The sequence below is a fragment of the Corvus hawaiiensis genome, chromosome 3 (assembly GCF_020740725.1).
Source record: "Corvus hawaiiensis isolate bCorHaw1 chromosome 3, bCorHaw1.pri.cur, whole genome shotgun sequence".
NCBI lineage: Eukaryota > Metazoa > Chordata > Aves > Passeriformes > Corvidae > Corvus > Corvus hawaiiensis.
In genome coordinates this window covers 103,040,563-103,056,227 of record NC_063215.1, presented here as the reverse complement: position 1 = coordinate 103,056,227, position 15,665 = coordinate 103,040,563, and the positions used below count along the sequence as shown (strand labels likewise).

The 15,665-nt window shown below is 44.2% G+C and overlaps 1 protein-coding gene across 1 annotated transcript in view; it reads right to left on the bottom strand.

Moving 5' to 3' along the window:
• Window positions 1-4,351: 4,351 nt before the first annotated feature.
• KCNK12 (potassium two pore domain channel subfamily K member 12) overlaps window positions 4,352-15,665 on the bottom strand; it is a 29,582-nt gene continuing 18,268 nt past the window's right edge. Inside the window, exon 2 of the mRNA XM_048297719.1 lies at window positions 4,352-15,322. Coding sequence (XP_048153676.1) covers window positions 14,427-15,322 — 896 coding nt within the window. The 3' untranslated portion in view covers window positions 4,352-14,426. The remainder of the gene's footprint in view (window positions 15,323-15,665) is intronic.

The window sequence follows — 15,665 nt, the reverse complement described above, 5'->3', positions numbered from 1 at the left end:
AATGTTTCTCTCCCTGTACAATTCAGATGAATTGGTTTGATTTTGCATTGCAAATGCAGTTGATGTAATGAGACACGGACTTTTGCAGCTCCTGGTGCAGACGTGGCTCTGGCCAGGAGTGCAGGAGAAGAATTCTGACCCTGTCTCACCAGGCAGGAGTGAGCTGGAGAGAGCCTGAAGCACATGGATAAAGCAAAGGTACCCCTTCATCTTACCCAAGAGGAGTCCTTCTGGTTTGGTCCCTCCATTGGTTTCACCACTTATTTTTCCATGACATTAAGCTGCAGCAATGTGTTAGGCTAAATAGTTTTTCTTCCCCGGACACCACAGGTTAGCAGAAACCCTTTATTTGAAAGACTCTCTCAAATTCCCACGTTTTCTACTAAAAGAGCAGAGACTTGGAGTCACTTGTCCCATATAATTTCCCCAGGAAGGGGTAGGGACGGCTACTGGTCCGCAGGTCAGCGAGGAGGGAGGATTTGTCTCTTTTGGGAGACAGGAGATCTGAGGAATAGCACAGAACTCATCTATCAGTACCAATGTGCCTCTAGTGCACAGGCCTGCCCTCGGTGTAATGTATGGCAGGAGACCAAACCATGCTGAAAGCAGAGAGGTGCTGTTAGATGGCCACTCTTAGCACAGCAAACCCAGGCACATCAGCTATGGCTGCACGAGATCCTCACCACCAACTATTCTGTTATTCCTTTCTCTGGTTCATCAGGAGCATAAGGTCAGAATAATTTCCTTGGCCAAGAGAGCCATACATGCAGTATTTTGCCAACTGAGTGACATTTAGGTGGTGATGGACATGTGGACATAAAGCTTTGCCCAACAGGCACCTGCAGCTGTTGGAGTGAGGGAAGGGGGCTCCCTCTCCTAATTCTGCCAATATGCCCCAAGGGAAAGTGTCCCCAATTCTTTGCTGCTGCTCCAGGGCTGGATCACCCAGGACCATCTCTCTCAGTGTCAACATGATGTGTGTGTTAAAGGCAATCAGAAGTTTTTATGCAGAAGATCAACATTGGGATTGACTCAAATATCAATAAATTCCAAAATAAAGGGTTTGATCACAGCATTATAAACTTCCCACATGAACCATTTTGAATGACTGGAGGGTGAAAATCTAAATATAAATGTAATTTCTTTTTTAAAACTCACTTCAGGCACATATATACAGCTTCAGTTGACTTTCAAGGGGAGTCTGTGGGAACATCTGACAGCAAAATTAAGTTATATGTTTCTTGTGGGAGTTCGTTTCCTCCAAAAACAGCAAACGCCTTGTTTCCCTGGCACTCAGATTTTTAAACCTGTAATCCTAGCAGGATATGAACTGTTTTTAATTACCCCCAGTGACAGAATTTTGTCCTTTGAAGGAGCCACTCGGGGTGTGAAGGGGAACAAGGACATTGAGTGCAAATGCGAGGGTGTGATTCTTTTTTAGAGCTGGTGTGGTGATCAGCTCAGCCATGGAGGTTTTGGCACCGATTTCAGCAGGTCACAAGGTCACACACAGCTCTTGTATTAGTTTGGGAGAATTAAGCAGTGGGAAGGAAACAGAGGACTTAGAAGCAGGCAGAGGAATAAATGGGGTAAGAGACCAATTAAAGTGGATAAAAGCAAAGAAAGAAACAGTGGGCATGGTGAGGGCTTTAATGACTTGTACAGCACATTTTGAGGGTATTTCAGGTGAAACATTTTTTGGAACACTCATTCAAACAGCGTCATTTCCACCAAAATAACTGGTTACATGACTAGGGTGAGGTGGATTTTAACCTTTATATAATCTTCCTATATAAATGCAACAGTTGCACAAAATGTACTTTTTGGATGCGCTGTAGAGAGAATCACAGAATCACAGGTCCAGTTAGGTTGGTAAAGACCTCTGAGATCATCGAGTCCAACCTTTGACCGAACACCACCACGTCAGCTTGGCCGTGGCACTGAGTGCCATGTCCAGTTGTTTCTTGGACACCTCCAGGGATGGCAACTCCACCACCTCCTTGGGCAGCCCATTCCGATGCCTGACAAGCCCTTCCATGAAGAAATTCTTCCTGATGTCCAACATGAACCTCCCCTGGCACAACTTGAGGATATGTCCTCCACTCCTGCTGCTGGTTGCCTGGGAGAAGAGACCAACCCACACCTGGCCACAGCCTCCTTTCAGGGAGTTGTAGAGAGTGATAAGGTCCCCTCTGAGCTTCCATTCTTCCAGGCTAAACACCCTCGGCTCCTCCAGTCACGCCTCATGGGATTTACCCTCTAGACTTTCACCAGCTTCATTCTCTGGACTCACTCCAGCACCCTGAAGGTGTCAGTGTGTTTCTGGGTGTGTGATCAGGTGCCCACTGGAGAGGGAAGGACAATGAAACTCAGTCCCAGGAAAATCCAGCAGCAGTTGTCTCAACCCAATGAAGTTTGCAGCTCGGTGTCTGGAACCACTGAAAGCCCCAATACACGATTAAACCCCAAATCTCAGTGCACAAGGTCTAATGAATCACTTGTAATTGCCTCATCCCGTGCAGGGCTCTGTCCGGCACATTCGCTTCTCTCGAAATTAAGGCTGCGTCTTCTGCTGTGTCTCAGTGAGCTGGAGCAGGGTGGGAGTGTCAGAAATGCACATGTGCCCATTATGGGGGATGCTGGAAAGGAGGGAAGCCAGCATGGCACAGCGGGGACATGCCAGCAGCCAGTCTGGACACCGAGCCGATACTGGTATGAGCATGGGATTAAATCCCAGTGGCACATTTGGGAACTCGGGGCAGCCCCATCATCCCGGTACTGTAAATGTAAATGCAGCCCTTATGTGAGGGCTGGATCCTGCTGCAATAAATTGGACAAAAGGCTATTTTTACATTCTTGCCTCTGGAGAGGGTTTTGGAGGCCTGGAGACAGATGCATGTCCTGGTTGGGTACTGGCTGCCCCATATCCACTCCTAGAGGAGTCACCTGAGGGCAGCATGGATGAGCTTCCCACCAGCAGCAGAAACAAGAGAAATCATCTCCCAGTGAGCTTGCTGCCTTCTTCTACCCCCTGATATGCACCAAGACTGGATGCTTTCACAGTGGCCTTCTGCCTACACCAGGACAAGCCACTTGAGAGACCTCAGAGCAGCTGTGGGAGCTGCTGGTGCTGCTCTTCCTGGTGAGTTTTCTCTTCCACTCATTTGCTTTGCTGCTATCTTGGAGAGCAGAGCTCAGGGATTTTTTTTTTTCCCATTAGGAATGAGCTGAGGTAGCTGGTGGCTCCTCAGGGATATATTTGCAAACCAGGAAGGCAGTCGAATAGTAACATGGAAATACAGTGGTGTGAAAAGGGTAATTATTAAAAACAAAAAAAGGTATTTTCTCATTTTCTGTAAATATATCTAGCAGATTAGTAAGATTTTCCCACCACACTCTATGATGGAGGACTTTATGGCTGGAATTGTGAAGAATTTGAAACACTCTGAAAATCTCAACTTCTTTGAAGCATGGGAGACTCTGAATAAACCCCAGGGGAATTGGACTCCTAGCATAGCAATTCTGGAGACACCCAACATCAGTGAAGTAAGTGCTAAACAGCCAAAAATTTCCCTCTCCCCTTCACTGCTGGGCCCAGCATAACTTTTTGTGGCTGCAACTTTTCAGCCCTTATCCTTTCTGCCAGTAAAATAAGTTGTGTGTGTTTTGGCTGACAGGGGCTGTCACGCCAGCCCTCGCAGGTTTTGTGTCTGGCTGGACACTGCAGCAGCAGGTGCCATCCACAGCCTGTGCCCAGCACCAGCTCTTGCTGGGGCATGTTTTATGATGCTGAGGAGATGGGGGCAGCAGTAGGGGCTTTGCCTGGGTTTATGAACCAGAAAGGTTTGCACTTTGGGTCCATGTTATCTAGCAAGATTAGCAAGTCTCCATGTTTGGTGCAGTGACATTTCTCTGTTCGCAGTGTGATTGATCTTTTAAGGGCCTTTCTAGTCAATATCAACACTCCCAAGATTTATCTTAATACCTTGGACAGATGGCTTCTATTGATTTGAATGGCAGTTGTGGAGAGGGGATATATAGGAAGTTCCTTTTAACTGTTTACAGAGCAAACAGTTTCCATCTGCTTTCTATTTTATTGCAAAGCTAGTGATCACTCAGGTGCAGGATTTAACAGGTGACCATGGGGTACACTGGAAGCACATCACACCAGTTGTTATCCCACCTGCCTCTGCTTGACCATACACAGTGTACCCAGCATCTGGGTCTCCCCATATGGCTCTGAGGTCTCCAAGCCATACATTTCCAAGGGGGTCTCTCACCCAGGAGGTGCTCCTGCCTCGCCTTCCTCTCTCCATGCTCAGAAGAAAAAACAAGAGTACTCGCATACACATCCCAGGCAACTTTTCTTCTCCTGTTTATTTCAAAAGTCTTTGTAATAGCTTAATTGCAACATTCCAAACATCACCTGGAATTTGACATCCTCCCAGATGTACAGGATTCATACTCCATCATGTTTCATGGCATTAAAAACACACAGGAATGTTCCCCAGACACCATCAGTGGGCTCTTCCACAGTCTCATTAACCACCAGCTCTACACATCCTCTGCCAACGCCTCTGCACGGCTCTGCAAAGCAGCTGCACATCAGCTGACGCTGCCTCCTGGATCCATGACCATGTTTCTGTGAATGAAGGGGGGTGCCAAGCCCAAAATACCCATTTTTGTTTGCAAACTCTATATAACATATGTAGAAACGTGATCCGTGTTTGATTGGCTTTGTATATGGCTTTTAGACCTCTTCATTCAAAGATCTTACAGTGGAAAAATCCTGAGCTGACACCAAAAATGGGACGGATTCGTTAAGAGCACTCACAATTATGGTATGAGTTGGAGGCTAAGTTCCTGTCAACCCAGGATTAAAGCATTTTTTAAACTGCCACTTGTTTAAACAGATTTCAATCTTGAAATTTATTCCAGTTTAATGTTTTGCCAAGAAGCATCATCTGAAAGAGTAAAAATCGATGTTTTCCAATCAATGATTTACAGGAACTTATGTTTCTTCATTTCACCTCTTAACTTGGTAAACACTACCAAAATTGCGATGGAAAAGTACATGCATCTCCTTTTGACTTAAATGCCTTCTAGCAGGCATTTAAGTCATTACATCTGTTTAATTAGGCTATTCACTACCTGCAATTCAACCAAGTTACTCCAGATTCAAGCCATAGGAACACTTGCTTCTCAGACCCTACCATCTCTTTTGGCTTGTTGGGGTAATGTCTGTGTGGTTCAACTCTTTGGGAGTATGTTGAGTGATGTCAGGCACTGCAGAAACTGCTGCAGCTGTTTCTGGATGGCAAAATGTCCTTTTTTTCTGACCAACACTCAGCAGAAATTCCTCTTGGTTGTGAAAAATGTCCCTGGCTAATACCCGTAGACACCAGTGACAGTAAATTGCTTGTGTAATGCTTGCTGCCATCCTCTGGTTTCAGTAGCAGGGATGTGAAATGTCCCTAACAGTGTAGAAACAGCTGCAGAAACATGTTCAGAAAGTGCCATTTTGGTGCTGCAGCTGTTTGCAGGGCAATGTCCAAACATCCAGCTGATGCTCTCCTGAACCCAAACTTCTCCCACTGCCAAGAAAACATCTGGCTGCTGCAGACAGAGGCGGCTCTGCTCTCAACTTTTGCATGTGGATCCTTACCACCTCATTTATGATTATTTTGCTTTTCTGATATGCTGATAATGGGTGTTTGAGTTTTCTGTTTGGGTTTTTTTCCTCCTTTTTTTGAAAAACCATGACTACTTGAAGGTCAGCTGCCAAATTGAATGATCAGTGCAGGAAAATTGAAAATCATAACATCTTGTCTGTAGGCTGTGAATAATGGGCAACACCCTTTTGATCGTTAAAATAGAAAATTATCTCTCTGTTTTCCACTGTTTTTAGCCCATTAAGAAGGCAGGGAAAAGAGCACATTGCTGATGATTTGTACCACTCTCCTGGCAGTACAATTCCTGGCAGACCAGGGGCTGGCAGTGGGATGGATCCCACCCCAGTGGGGGTTTGGCTGGAGGAGGCAGCTGTGGTTTGCCATGACATTCAGCTGCTCTCCAAAAACCACAGACACCCCGAGGCGGGGCCATTTTGTCCATTTTCTGCTGGAGACTGGACCAGTATTCATGGTCTCTGGATGATGGGCACGCTTAAATTTGGGGATGAAGGCAAGTCCACCCGAGTGCTGTGCAGACCAAGGCATGTCCTCAATACATTTTGCTTTCATACAGATAAAGAAAACAGAAGCTTTGCATGTCCTGGTGCTGGCAGAAACCAAGGCTTTTTCCCAAAAGACACAGGTGCATTGAGCATTGGAAGAGAATGATAATTTTGTGACACATGCCTGAGCTCTGGGGTCCAATTGTATATTTTAGCACCTTACTTTCTGTTCAGAACACCACTTACTTTTGTTGACTCACTGTACTGGTAAGACAGTTTTTCTTGTTTTTACTGATAAAGATCTCTTAGCAAATATAGCCAGACTTGGTAATTGATTCATCTTGTAATATTTATATATGCTGTCATCATATGGAAAGTCTAAACAAATCTCTCTATGCATTTTATGAGGAGAGAAGGATCACAGCAGGATTACTGCTTTGCCAGCGCAGAGGCACTGCAAAGAGCAAAATGAGTCAACAGCTGCACCCGTGTTCCAAACACTCCAGTTTCAGGAACAACCCAGGGTTCACAGGTGGCCAGAAACACCTACAGCACTTTGCTGTGCTTCTCAAGAGAGGCTCAATGCAATGTCCATCTCCTTTTAAACTTTTTTACTACTGGCAAACATCTCCTGAGGCTCAGCAAAGGGAACTGCCCTTTCCCTCAGGGAACAGCCAAGCTGCTTTAACCACCCCACTGCCAACTCCCAGCCACTAAACCAACCTCCAAAATAACATCTTTGTGCATCAAGATGCATCTGTCCATCACCCATGGCCCTGTAGCTGTGTGGCCTTTTTGATGAAAGTGGTTAGCAGCCAGTCAAGCCCTGTGATTTATGTTTCTTCACTTGAATTGGAATTACATTAGCATGCCCTTGGTTTGCAATGGCCAAACAGGTACAAATACTCAGGTTTCGAAGGTTTATACTTGCAATTCTGTTTGCAGCAATTAGGCAGGCTCAGTTTTAATCCCTCTAGAAGCTCTGTTCATAGGAGCAAATGTACAGCATAGGGCATTTTCCAAATGGGACTTACATACTTCTGACTTTAAGAATTCAAAACAGATTAGATAAAATGGGCAAATGAAATAGGCAGGTCTTTTTACACAAAACCGAATCACTAGCATCCTTCAAGAATTCATGTCAAGCAATTCCGTTGGTAGAAAAAATATTCAGTCTGCTAATTCCAACCATGAATGTAATTTACAATCAGAATTTAGATTTTACAAAACCAAATTTTAAAAGAAAAATGTTCAGAAAAGTGACTAATTTTGGTGTGTCTGGGAACATTTGCTCTTGTTAATATTTCAGCTATTTTCAATCAATGCAAAAAGGAAAGTGGTGATACCAACCAGAAAACAGCACAGAACTGGTTGTTCCTTCTAGAATTCAATGCAGAAGTGAGCAAATACCAAAACCAGAGGAATTCGCTCCAGAAGTAAAATTTTTGAGGTTTGTAGTAGGAGATAGCAATGCCAGCTCAAAGATGTCTACCAAGCTGTGCCCTTTCAAAAAGAAACAAAACAAACAGGAATACTTTTCAACAGGTTATCTTGAAACTTGAGTAATTTAAATTGGCTAGAAATTTGGAACTAATATTTTTGCTGAGAGTATCCAACAAAGTAGTATTCCAGTGAGCTAAAAATAGGTTTGTATATGTATAATTATAGCATTTTTATTTTTGTAAATAAACAATGTTTACACACACAAAAAAACACCCACAAACAATCCCCAAACAGTATTTTAGACGTTGTGCTTTCAGATACTGAGGTTTTACAATAAAACTGGAACTGAATTCTTGCACTGCCTGTGCAGCCCATGGATGGTACTATGAGCAAAAATTTCCTGGACATAATTTTACTTGCATGGAATAGGAAATTATACCCATTGAGAAAACCTGGTGTTTGATTTGCACATTGTCAGAAATACTAGTAATTTTTTTCACGTTGTTTATTGTATGTTGTTATAAAAGCATTAATTTTGCATTGACTCACTGGCTTTAAAAAGTACTCTTACAGTCTGCAAAGTACAAAAGGAATATGGGAACATCTTTGTATTCTGTAGGTTTGAAAAAGCATCACCTGCTGAAGGTCTGATCCTGAAAACTCTTGGGACGATGATGTAACACCCTTTCAAACCCACCTACATCCTCATGCCAAGTGTGGGCTTGGGAGCTGGCTGGGACACACCTGGGCACGATAGGGCCCTGGGACTAGGAGGACTTAAGAGGTATGGGAATCTGCACCTCTGATACACCCAAAATACTGATCATCACTGTAAGGGACCAGTATGGCTGCTTTCCCAGTAAAAGCTGGGCAACTGTCTTCCTGAAACCAGCCCTGAATGAAGATGGTGACTGCAAGTGTGTGGTCCCTCTTCCCCCTGTGTCTCACAAAATACCTCTCTTCACGTTCCACACGAGGTAGCTGAGCTCACGACGCCACAGGAGCCCCTTGGGGGGGTGACAGTGTCACAGAGTTGTGTGGTGAGGAATAAATGCAAGTCTTTGGTTTTCTGCTGGATTTGCTGGAGAACACTTCTAAGCTTCTCCCTTTCCCCACACTTTTCATTCCTCAATAACAGCACACTTGCTGTGTTTTTTTTTCTCATGCTAAATCTCCAGACTGTTGGGTAAATATCCGTATTTACTCCCTCTTTTTTTTTCCTGGGAAGGACTAAACATGATACATTTGAAGGCTGCAGGTCTGCAGCCCCACTTCAAAGCTAAACTACACCACTCTGGATCCTTAGAGTTGAAAGTTTGGATTTGACCTTAGACCACTTTTTGCCTGTGCAAAATTTAGGGCAGTTGCATTTTCTTTTTGATGGTTTAAAGAGATATAGTAATTAAAGGGTGGATGTTACCCATTTAGCAAATGAAGAGAGAAAGAAAAAAGGCATGTGTCTTTATTGGTAACTGCATTCAGACTGTGGCCATGTAAACTAAAGTAGTCCTTCCTCAGTGCCATTGCTACACAACATATTTATAATGCATAATGAACCACTTACTGTGCATGTGCTAACATGCATAGCCTTTGTGTCAAATCTCAGTGGAATTGTCCATGCTTTCCTTTATTTTCCACAATGTAGCACTCTTCTTTTCCTAGCATTCATGAAGGCATAATTTGAGCTCAAATATGGACATATTCTTTAAAAAAAAAATTGCATATTGGTTGTACAATGTGCAATGCACACTTCATTAGTTATTTTGTGTGAGTCAAGTGCTAACTTTTTCCTAATTGAATTTATTATGTAACACAGCATTTATTGTATTATTTAAATGTAACACTGCAAATGTGTGTTGGTTTGGAAAGGCACATTAGTAATACAATTAGAGCAGAAGCCATACCCACAGATTTGCCAGGCTAGCAATCAGCAAAGTGTGATTTTGTTGAGATTAGCTCTGAACATTCATTGCAATGATTTGCCACTGAGTATTTTTCAAGTTAAAGGCTAGAAAAATACTAAAATGTGAGAACGGTCTCATTGCTACAGCTGATTTCCATACAGTTGTAAATTCATCCCACACAGGCAATCAGGGTTATACCAAGCCCACATGCCTGGCTACATGACCTCCACTGCTGCTGAAGTCTTTCTTTCAGCAGCAAGGCATGACTGAAATATGGGTAAATGGTCATCCTACACCCAAATCACCCAAATTTTCACCCACAGAAAGCTGGGGAGGAGAAAAGGCTGAAGGCCAGGGTTGCAGCCGTGCTGAGACAGCAGCACTACACCAACAGGGGCATTTCTGGGTAACCTGAGCACAGCACAGGGCAGTCCCAGAGAGCTCTAGTGGGATTCCTGTCTTCCAGCAGTAATCCTGGTTGCAATCAGAACTGGTAGCTGCCTAAAGAACCTTGGTATGCATTGCTGTGCAATGCTGCTTCTGCAGGGAGGCAGCCCCGTCCCTCAGACACTGCCACCTGTTGCCGAGGTCAGTGAGATTGATCTGAACATCTATGTGGTCTGAAGGATGTCCTTTGCATTGCAAGGAAATAAAGAGCCATCTGAATTTTTTCAAAATGAGTACTGTGTTTGCAGATGGAAAGAAACCAATGAGAACCAGATGACATCTTGGTGTGACTCCAAACTTTGTCCAAGACACACACAGGGAAGACAGACCCTGAGAGGTCAACGTAGTGACTTGCCAAATGCTACAGATTTCACACGAAATTATTCCTTGTGACTGTTCTGTCCTGAGCTCCAGGGTTAAGAGAAAATATCACTTGAATTTGGTCATTGTTGCTCATTAATTTCCCCCTATGTTTTGGTTTTTGTCTGCAAGGTACTAGTGCAGGTGCCAGGCGAATGTGGTATCTCCTTTTTCTGAGCAGCTCACACCTCTGCCATCACTGTTCTCACTCAGGGCCAGCTCACAGAGAAGTGCTAATTCCTGTAGCTTTCTTCTGCTCCTGAATGCTCTTCCTTGGGCTCAGGCAGCAAAAGACCAGTGTGGGGGACACGGTCTGAGCTCAGGTCTGTGCTGCCTGTAGACTCAGCAGGCAGCTGGGATGTCTTGGTCTGTGCCAGCCAGGAGTTACTGCTGCTGTTCTACAGGGTGATACAGAGGGGGTTGTATCAGGGAAGATGAACTTCTAAAACCTAAGCCAACTGCATTCTTTCAAGGCTATCCGAAATAAAATTTGAAAAAGAACCCCATTTCTAGAATGTAATACAACTCCCAAGTTACCTGAAAAGAAAGTGCAATCTAGTGCAGTGTGCTTTCACTTTCCCACTCTGTTCCTTCTGTTTCCTTCTGATTTCTTGTGCTTCAGCCTGTGTCCAGGTATTGCTGGTATCTGCTTTGTCTGTGAAAATGAAATACCAGGAGGAATTGCACTTGGTGCAACTGGTGCATGTTTAGGGGTCAATTCACAAGGGGAGCAGGCTGCGCTGGGGAATCCGAGTTGGACCACGCACAATAAAAGAGGAGTTAGGTGCTGAAGCCTAGCAAGTTTGAAGAGGAGTGGTCATGAAAAAAAAGCCAAAGGAACAGCACAAGGGACTAGGAAAGACTGACCTCAAACCTCCTATGTCCTCTTGGCTCGTGTGGTCATGCACAAGGGTGACGGGTGCCCAGGAAGGGCTGGCAGGCTGAAGGGTAGAGATTTGGAGCTTGGATTCCATGCATCCTGGAAAAATACTTCTGCTACTGAATATGAGGGAGCTGTAAGGCCACCCTTCAGCAGATGCTCCCCAGTGAGACCCAGCTCAGTAACCATGCTCTGACCCTCTCATAAACTGGCTTTGCTGTGCCAGATGGGTTTGGGACTTAGATATGACCTGGGGGTCCCTGTGGTTGACTTATGTCAGCTTTTGGAGATATATGACCTGCAAGAAATAGGGGCACTGGTAAATAACTGGGCATGCACTTTATATGCCTCTGAAGCTAAGGAGAAGCAGAATGGAGATTATCAAGGACCTTGGGTGTAAGTAAACATTAGATCTAAGTGAACAGCAGCAACCTGATGCTCAAATCCCTTGAGATGCCCAGCTCCAGGAGCTGGTCCAACTTCCCCTGGAGTCAATAGGAACTGCAAAGGGTCCTGCAAAGGCACCCTTGTGACTGATGGTACCAGAAAGACTTGGAAACATTTAAATTATGCTACAGCAGACTGTGTGTCTGCCTTTGCCTGGACTCAGAAAAAGTACAGAGGAGGTACGTACAATTTCATATTACTTCACTGTATTTCCCAGGCTGGAATAAGTGGTTTGAAAACAATTCACAAATTTACAGTTTAAACAGGATCCTAATATTAGTTATAATATTTACCCTTTAAAAACAATTCACTGAAAAAAACCCTTTAATTTGCAAACTTGTTACCATAAAAATAAGAGTTCTTGAGCTCACAGAATGTTGATACATTTGAACATGTTTTTACGAGAGAAATAATAAACAGGTAATTCTGCTGTGGCTTGGGGCCCTATCTGTTCAAACTCCTAAGTCCTTTGGGACAGAGCCTGTCGGCCCTGATTTATGTTATAGTCCTAATGAGTAATAGTCCCCATGATGACAAATGCACCAAGATACAACCCTAAGAGAGTTTTGGCTGCAAAAAAAGAGCAGAGTCCCATTCACACTTTTAATAAACAAACATATAAATCATCATAGTTAGAGATTTACCCGTGGGGGTAATCCCAAGGGGAAATAACAAATTTCCATTCTTTTGGTTCCCTGCCTGTGCTGTTTCCCTTGCACGTCTGGAAGGGAAGGGACCCTTCCTGAAGTGGGTCTTCCAGCAGTCAGAGTCTTTTCCAGACCATGACCCACCCCTGTACACCCTGCTTAAATTTATCCTTCAGTGGGCATCAAAAGCAGCACCAAACACCTCTTCCTGCTTCCTTAAAGAGGATGAGTGCACAGACAGGAAGGCACTCTGACAGATGGACCTTGAGGAGTCTCTCTACCACCAAGAAAGCTCCTGCCTCTTGAATGCAGCCCCTACCATACCACAGAATCTTAAGTGTGAGTCTGCACCAGCTGGAAACACATTACAATCATCACTGCTTGTTTCTGGCCAAACACATCTTGATAAAAGCTGTGACATTTACAGTGTGATACAGACCCATGTGTGATGGTTTATCTGCAGCTCTGATTCTTTTCGTTAGGAAAAAGATACATTCAATGCCATAATTCAGCTGGCAGGCTCAGGTGTGCAAAACCTCAGATTTAAAGTTAAGTTTTCCAAGGGTACATTCCAAAACATTTTGCACTGCTACAAATTTCAAAGAAAGCAAAAATGATGGCTACTCCAAACCCATGCAAAACAAAGTCAGTAAATAGAGTAAAATATTTTCATGGAAATATTCTCAAACATTTCTAATATTCCTAGTTTGTGTTCATCATCTCGGTCAATTTATTCAGTAACCAACCTACTACTCATGGTCTTGCCTACAATTTTCCAGTAAGTTTCCAAGAGAAGGCTCCTTAGAATATAAGCTTTTGTTTCTTGCCCGGAATCAGTAGAAGCCTTTTTATTATCTTCACAGTGTAGTAGAGAGAATTTAGAGAAATGATCCAGAGCTGTTGCATGTATTTTTGAAAGAGGTTTGCAGTAACTCCTCTGCATCCATTTGTCATGCTAAACTACACTCTAGACCAGGTTTGTGTTTGGTTCTTCAGTGGTTTGGGCTAGCACAGGTTAAATATGGCTTAAGATGGTAGCAGCAACAGCCAAAGGCTAATCTATGACTTGGTATCAACATTTTGGGGAAGCCAGTTCCTGGGGGAACTTCAAAGCAGTGCTCTTTTGTACAGCCTGCACAGTCAGATTTGTGGGAAACAAGTACAGGGTTGGGGTCCTCAAAGAAATACTTTGGACGAATCTCTGCAACAATACTGCAGAAGTAAAAGAGCAAATTTAGGACAACAGAGAGCCTACATTCATTTTAGTGACTTATTTCATGAGAAAGTAATGAAATAAGCATTTTTGTGGTGATGCAAACATTTGACACCAGAGGTGCATACCAGCTTCTCTTGCATTAAATAACGCCAGTTCTGAAGATGACAATTGCCTGTTTTCTGTTATCAGTAGGTAGGAACAGTTTTGCACACCTTAACACGGTCCTTGATAACCACCTGACTTTTAAGAGTTAGGTGGCAGGTGGTCTTTCGGACAAGACTGGCTAAATCCCACCATTTGTACGAGGGGAGTTCAGCCCATTCCATCCTCTGCCACTGAAGTCAGTGGGATTATTGAAGCGAAACACAGTCACCCTAAAGCTGGTGTGACAACAGTCACCTACGTGTATGTCATACAAAGGCCTGCTACGAGGAATTGCTGAAGAGCATTGAGTACAAGGCTCAGGGCCAGAACCAGACTTCAACAAACTGTGAGATACCGGTTTAGACAAAACTTACCGACCCCAGGCTTGAATCTGGAGCCCAGCTTGCCTACTTTATGCCTTTTAACACAGAGTTTGGGTTCAGGCTCTGTTCTGAAGAAGAACATGTTGGTTTTGACACCATCCTAACTATGCACACCATCCTTCTATAATTGCACCAGATTCTGCATCAAAGACATCCAAGTCTCATTTAAAACCCCCTTAGGGGAAAATTGTAACATAATGGTAAAGATCTCACTGCATATTAGAGAAAACTTATAAAACCCCCAGAAAGTAAAACGCTGAACACCCAATGAATACCAAGGCTGTCTCTGAAATTCAAAACTTTCCAGTAGCTTACAGTGGTAATTCCACCCTAACCGCCGTTTTATTTTTATTTAAGAAACAAAAGGAATTCCAAAAACTCTACCTAGAATCACTTGTTTCTGCCAAGCGGTTGTTCATGATGGCCAGAGCCCCCACCCCCGCAGAGAAACCATTCTGTCTCGTATTGATACAGACATTCCTCGGGTAGCCGTTGGCCGTCTCGGACAACTGCTTCTGCAAAATGGCCAGGGAGACTTTATTGGACGCTGTGAGCTCCCTCATGGAGATCATCTCTCCAGAGAGTCTCCTGCCCTCGGTGTCACTGTCGTACTGTCCGTCAGCATCCACGGCGACATTGTGGCGGCGCAGGCGGGCTCCTGGGGTGATGGCGTTGCGACGGCTGAGGCGGGTACTGGATTTATGGCACTTTGGGCAACATCTGCATTCCAATTTTTTCAACACCCAGTTCAAAATTTGTTTGATTACGATTGAGATGACATTAAAAAGGGAGTATATGCAACATACCCCCATTAATATAAATATGAAGTTCCCGACTCTGTATAATCCCTGATGTTGGTACGCAGCGTTTTGGCTGCTTACCAAATCTCCAAAGCCGATGGTGCTGAAGGTGACAAAGCAATAATACAAGGAGTCAATGTAGTTCCATCCTTCCACTGCTGTGTACATGGCTGAGGCGCAGCAGGAAAGGGTAATAGCAAAAAATCCCAGGATCAGCATCACATGGTAAACGGACGGCTTCCAGCCCACGAGGCTGCCCACCCCGGACACAGCTGGCCCCCTTCGGAAGTTGGGAGGTAGGAGACCACTTCTTCGCAGCTGTCTCTCGTAGCACGCCTTCATGATAAACGCCAGCAGGGAGATGATGCGCTCCAAGAAGAGGTTGAAGAAGAGGATGGTCCCGGCACACCCAAAAAGGCCATAAACGATGAGGAATACTTTTCCAGCCACGGTTGCTGGTGTGGTCATTCCAAAACCTACGGTGTGGAGATAAATGGGCAACATTAATGACACGGGTTTTCATGCATAAGCTCAGGATATATGTACCTTAACATGGCTCCCATCTCACTGGACAAAAGGAGTGCTTTCTCTAAGTCAGCTCAGGCCAACATGAAACCAAGTCTGGTAAAGAAGGAAAGCACCAGAAAGTTCAATGAGATGACTAAAACTCAAAAGTTAGCAAAAAATCCTTGCAAGACGAAAGGCAGTGTATTAGCAGAGCAACACCACTCTGTATAGGCAGGTGGAAGACTCACTGAACCCAAACCTTTTCAAGGTGGGATGAGGTAAAGTGGCCATTTCCCTACTCCCACATGTGTC